At 51.9% G+C, this 5963-nt stretch overlaps 1 protein-coding gene across 1 annotated transcript; it reads right to left on the bottom strand.

Annotated features, from left to right (window-relative positions):
- Positions 1 to 34: 34 nt before the first annotated feature.
- LOC117211419 lies at positions 35 to 4891 on the bottom strand (the record flags this gene model as incomplete). The annotated part of the gene is made up of 2 exons (XM_033455257.1): positions 3769 to 4891; positions 35 to 3216 (listed from the first exon to the last, which is right to left on the bottom strand). Coding segments are annotated over exons 1-2 (4305 nt in total), but the record flags the coding sequence as incomplete, so codon positions are not given.
- Between the last annotated feature and the right edge of the window lie 1072 nt (positions 4892 to 5963).

Raw genomic sequence — 5963 nt, 5'->3', positions numbered from 1 at the left:
ATTGTATTTGTCGGTCGGCGAGAAAATTCTGTACCCTATCCTGGTGGTCGTCGGACTGCAATAGGGTCCGGAGTTCTTGCAGCTCCCGGTTAGCCCCAACGAAATTGGTGCCGTTGTCGGTGAGGATCGTTGCGCAGTATCCTCGCCGCGAGATGAAACGGCGCAGCGCGGCCAAGAAGGCGTCGGTGGTTAGGTCGCTGACTAACTCTATGTGGACCGCCTTTGTCGCCAGACAGACGAATATGGCGGCGTACGTCTTGATTTTACGTCGGTTGCGGTCCCTCCTCTCCTTGATGTAGAATGGGCCGCAGTAGTCGATTCCGACGTTCGTGAACGGCCGCGATTCGGTAATACGCGCCTCTGGCAAATCACCCATCAAGTATTCCACTGGTGGAGGGTTGGCTCTGCAGCAGCGGACGCACCTTCTGAGAGTGCGCCATACCTGGCTACGGCCGTCGATTGGCCAATAGCGCAGTCTCACCGCGTATAGTGTAGCTTGTGTCCCCGTGTGATGATTGTTCCGGTGCTCTTGCTCTATAATTAGCTCTGTCACCGGGGACTTTGGTAGGATGATCGGGTGTTTTTGGCTGAAGGGTATGGCGGAGTTGGCTAGTCGTCCTCCTACCCGGAGTAGCCCATCTTCGTCGAGGAAGGGGTTTAATGGCTGTAGTTTCCCTCCAACGTCCTCGCTTCGATTTTTCTGGAGGATCCGAATTTCAGGCGCGAAATGACTGGATTGGACGATTTTTATGAGTCGGTTGTGTGCTGCAGTCAGTTCGTCTGTGGTGAGATGGGCAGATCGGTGTTGCTTATGTCTCCATCTAAGACACCGGGCGACGATTCTTATTAGTCTTGGCCAAGACGAATAACGATGGAGGAGTGTGTTATCGTTAATAGTCGTCTTCAGACAGATCGTCTTCTTCTGCTCCGGGAGGTCGACTACCGGTGTCGGATTCCAGACCGGCCAATAGTCTTCGCCTTGCAGGAGCCACCTTGGCCCGTTTTTCCAAATGGACGGACGTAGGAATTCCTTGGGCGTCTGGCCTCGGGAAATGAGATCCGCTGGATTATCGTCGGTAGGCACATGACGCCAGTCGGAGATATTGGTCTTGGTTTGTATCTCAGCGACTCGATTCGCCACAAATGTCTTCAAGGTGTGCGGCGAAGACCTGATCCAATGGAGCACGATGGTGGAGTCAGTCCAGTATACTATCCTCGAGATCTTGGTCGTCAGGGCCTGTCGTATTGACGAAATCAAGGATGTCAGAAGAAGTGCCCCGCTTAATTCGAGACGTGGTATGGAGAGCGATTTGAGCGGCGCTACCTTCGACCGCGCCGTGAGGAGTCGATTCCAAATATTGTTCTTTCGGTCCGTCGTCCGCACGTAGACGCACGCCCCATATGCCCTTTCGCTAGCGTCACAGAATCCGTGTAGCTCAATTTTCGTTGCGGATTCTATGATGGTCTTCCGAGGGAACCTTGCCGCATTTAACAACGGCAATTGGGTGTGGTATTTGATCCATTCGGTGTGTACGTCTGTCGGAAGGGATTCGTCCCAATCTACCTTCAATGTCCAGACCTTTTGCATAATCATTTTTGCTCGAACGATTACCGGCGAGAGCAATCCTAATGGATCATAGATTTGTGCGATGACGGAGCTGATTGCTCGTTTTGTGACTCGGGAGGTGTCACTGTTCGTCTTGACTGAATATAGTATGGCATCGTCGGCTGAATTCCAAAAGACGCCGAGTGTTTTTAACGTAGATGACTCACCGAGATGCAATTTCTGGTTGGTGTCTTCCTCAGGTAGCCCTCGTAGCAGATCCCGATCGTTTGATGCCCATTTGCGGATATTTAGACCGGCTAGCTTAAGTAAGTTCGTGAGATCCTTCCTGACTGATAAGGCTTCGTCCTTCGTATCGGCTCCGGTCAACGCATCGTCGACATAGAAGTCTCGCCGTAGGATCTGCGCTGCTCTCGGAAATCGCGGTCCCTCGTCTTCTGCCAGCTGTTTGAGACACCGGATGGCCAGATACGGGGCTGCGGATAGACCGAACGTTACGGTGTTGAGTCGGTAGGTTTCGATCTCTCCGTTGTCGGCACGCCACAGAATCTTTTGATAAGGACGATCTTCTGGACGTAGGATGAATTGACGGTACATTTTTTCGATGTCGCCGGTAAGGACATATTGAAATGACCGGAATCTCAATAGGATGTGTCTCAGGTCTTCCTGTAATTTCGGGCCCGTATGAAGGGCGTCGTTTAGAGACACTCCCGTGGTACTTGAAGCTGAGCCGTCGAACACAACTCGGAGCTTGGTGGTGTCGCTCGATTCCTTGATCACGCCGTGATGTGGTAAATAATATCCGTGGTCGGTGGCGTGATCCGTGTTGATCTTCGTCATATGACCCAAGTCTAAATATTCTTGGATCACAGCACTGTACGCGGTTTCATATTGTTTGTCGCGTTGGAATCGGCGATGAAGAGAGGCGAGCCTGCTCATTGCAGCGGCCTTCGATGACCCTAGTGAGGAAAGCTTTTCGTTGAATGGTAGGGCAACGATGTATCTGCCTTCCTTGGTTCGTCGGACATGGTTTCGGAAATGTTCTTCACATAGTCGTTCAGATTCCGAAAGATGCGTAGTGGCCGGTCCCTCGTCGATCTCCCAAAACCGTGCGAGGTCCTCTTGCAGAGCCGTTGTGGTTGCGTGGAACGTATTTATCGCGGTTTGGGACGCTGGACTCCCCCCGATTACCCAGCCGAACCGTGTTTTTTGTAGACGTAGTTCAGGTTCGTCTGGTTGCGTCAGGTTGACCTGCCCGATGCACAGCGCCGCAAATGTTGATCCGGTGCTAAGTAAGACATCGATCGGGGCTGGGCAATGGAATTGTGGATCGGCTAGTTGAATATTTCTGGGTAATCCCAGACTCGAGGGGTCGATGGGCTCGCTTGGTATGAAGGTCGATATGGCGGGGATAATAAGAAATCTCAAAGTTTTCTTATACTTGCCGTCCGTCGACGTGATTGTGGCCGTGGTGTATCGTTTTGCCGTGGTGCTCAAATTGTCGAGGGCTCCGATCTGGATCGCACATCTCCCTTGTTTTATACCGAGGGAATTCGCGAGCTTGTCCGTCATGAAGTTCATGCTCGACCCAGTGTCGAGTAAGGCTCGGGCTCGGATTGGTTGTCCCTGTTTGTTCAAAACCTTGATCTGTGCTGTGGCCAACAGATCATGATGCAGAGGGGTATGGGGAGATGTGTTTGCTAGTCCGATCCCCCTTGCTGTCGTAGTCTCAGACAGTCAGTTGTGCCCCGGTTGGGACTTGGACGAGAAGGTTGGGGTGATGTTCTGGATCCGGGCTGAGTGTGACTCGTACGAGGCATGCTCTTTCGTCCCTCTTGGAGACGAAGATGTCCGTCTCCGTGAAGTGTCGGATGTTCGCCTCGACTTGTGGGACGACCGCGACTTCGAAGATCCAGATGGTGATTGTCCGGTGGGGGCTCGCTTGTGTGACGAGCGACTGCCCGACGACCGACCGCTCGGTGCGCGACTGCCCGACGACCGACCGCTCGGTGCGCGACTGCCCGACGACCGACCGCTCGATGAGCGACTGTCCGACGACCGACTGCTCGGCGACCAACCGCTTGCCGATCGCCCGCTCGACGATCGACCGCTCGAAGATCGACCGCTCGACGACCGTGAGTCTACCTGGGTTTGTTCGCGGTGTAGATAAGTATGATGTAGGTGACCGCAGATACGACACGAACCCGATGTACACTGTGTCAGCGAATGTCCTCTGCCTAGGCAATTTATACATAACGATGCCTTCTTCACGATCTGAAAACGTTTGGTCGCTGATTTGGCCTTGAAGACTTTGCAGTGTCTGATCTCGTGAGGCCCGTTGCAGGTCGGACACACCACCGTTCTGATGGTTGTAGCAAGGGTTCGCCCATGCGGTATGGTGGTCCGCTGACGGTGGTGTTTGTGGGCTGACCCTTTTGATTCCTTTTCTTTAGAGAGGAATTGAGTCCCGTTCGCCCGTGTTTTGAGAAAGTCTATCAGATGCTGATAGGATGGCACCTGTTGGCGGGGCAGTGTGCGTTGCCATTTACGCAGGCTGGACGAGGGCAATTTCGACGCGATCAATTCGATCATCGCCATGTTCGATGTGACGGGCTGTTTTAGGTGTTCGAGCGCTTTTAGATTTACGCTGAGGGTTTCCAACAAATCCTCTAAGGCTTCTGGAGTTTCCTTTTTGATTTCCGGATAGTTGCGCATCAAATTCCAATGGCGCATGCAGATGTGGAGGGGGCAATTGAACTTGTCCTTCAGTGTGTCAAGCGCGATGGAATAGTTGGCCTCTGTGAGCTCTAATGACTGGATACTCTGTGCGGCCCGTCCAGTTATAGATGAGCGTAGATGCTGGAACTTTTGGACATTCGTCAAACTTTCGTTACGGTCCACTATGGATGAGAACGTGTCGTAGAAATAGGTCCAGTTCTCGAGGGCGCCGTCGAATTGGGGCACGCGGACCTCTGGAACGGTGGTTGGCTCTGGTTTCCGGCGTGTCTCACCTATGTTTGTAGTCGACGGGGTTGTTGCTGAGATTTGCTCAAAGAGCCCTAGGAACCGCACGTCAAGCTCCCGATGCTCTTGCGATAACGAATCTACACGCGCATCTTCCCCCTCATCTAACACATCTAACTCGTATTGAACCTCGAGTATCCTCTTCCAAAGTTCATCGAACGAGCTGCGGCAAGATATTAGGACGAGTCTGTTTGCCTTCCCGGACGCTTCGTATTCATCGAGTTCGCGTCTTATGGCTGCTAGTCCACGGGCTAGGGCGCCTCGTCTACGCCGTAACGTGCTGATTGATTCAGCCTGGGCCATATTTTATTTTAATGATATGAACGATCTTACCTTGATCAAATGGACGTTGATCTGGGATTCGGTTGATGATCGTTACGATGCGGCGTGGGTTCGTGTAGATGCTGAGCGACGGAGGTGCTTCTCTCCGATGGCGGTTCCCTTGATCAGCTGCCTAAGTGGTTGGAACTTGGATTTCACGCGACACTGTATAGTCACTGGTCAGTGCACTTTTTGGCGACACGAAATCCGGCTCGAAGGACCATGTAATTTCGACCAATCGCGGGGAGACGTAATCGCAGGGAGAGACGTCAACGGGGGTCGTAAATCCCCGTTACGATTATAACAATCGACACCACGAATTGATCGATCCCCTGATTTCCGTTGAGATAATAAGGGGTGATTGAGTTTGTATAACCCTGGGATTCACAGAGTTATAAATTATATATGTCCAACACTTAGACTACACTGATGCCGAAAAAAATAGCTAACAACTTGTCGCACGAGAACCGACAAAGATTTGCGGGAAGTATGCGAATCTCGCGCTATGTGTAGACTGCCGCGTTAGGCGTTAGTTTTTAGACTGACTGTCGCTCCCTTTTTCATACGGAAGAAAAGTTCGGTGTGGGTGTGCCCCTGTGCCTAAAGAACGCGGATTCGTTGTTCCCAATTTCGTTAGGAAAAGTGAGGGTAACGAACCGAGGTGTCGATTGGTCATGACCTGCATTACTGCTCGAAGGGATGAGTAGGGAGTCTCCTACCATCGTGGTGGATAGATGACTGTGTGCGTGAGAAAAATCTAGCTTGTTTTATTACAGCGCTATTCAGATTTTCCTCATGGGTGCATACCCGCTTTCTCCGTGTTTTAAGTGCGACTAATAAACCCAAGGACCTCTCTAAAAAACCAGATGTGCGTCGAACATACTTTTAGGCTTAAGACATTCTTCAGGACAAACGGATTGACGACACATGGCGAAACAATACAGGAAAGTGAAAGTTATGGTGGGCCCTTAGGTTTATTGAGGGTCGAAGTGACGTTACGCAGGTCGGTTGTTGTCCGGTCGCGCGGGCTGGCGTCCAGATGTTTTAGGCGGCG

This window comes from Bombus bifarius, unplaced genomic scaffold, assembly GCF_011952205.1.
Source record: "Bombus bifarius isolate JDL3187 unplaced genomic scaffold, Bbif_JDL3187 scf7180000008233, whole genome shotgun sequence".
Lineage (NCBI taxonomy): Eukaryota > Metazoa > Arthropoda > Insecta > Hymenoptera > Apidae > Bombus > Bombus bifarius.
The sequence above is the reverse complement of the archived record's forward strand: the minus strand, read 5'-3'. Positions and strand labels throughout refer to the sequence as shown.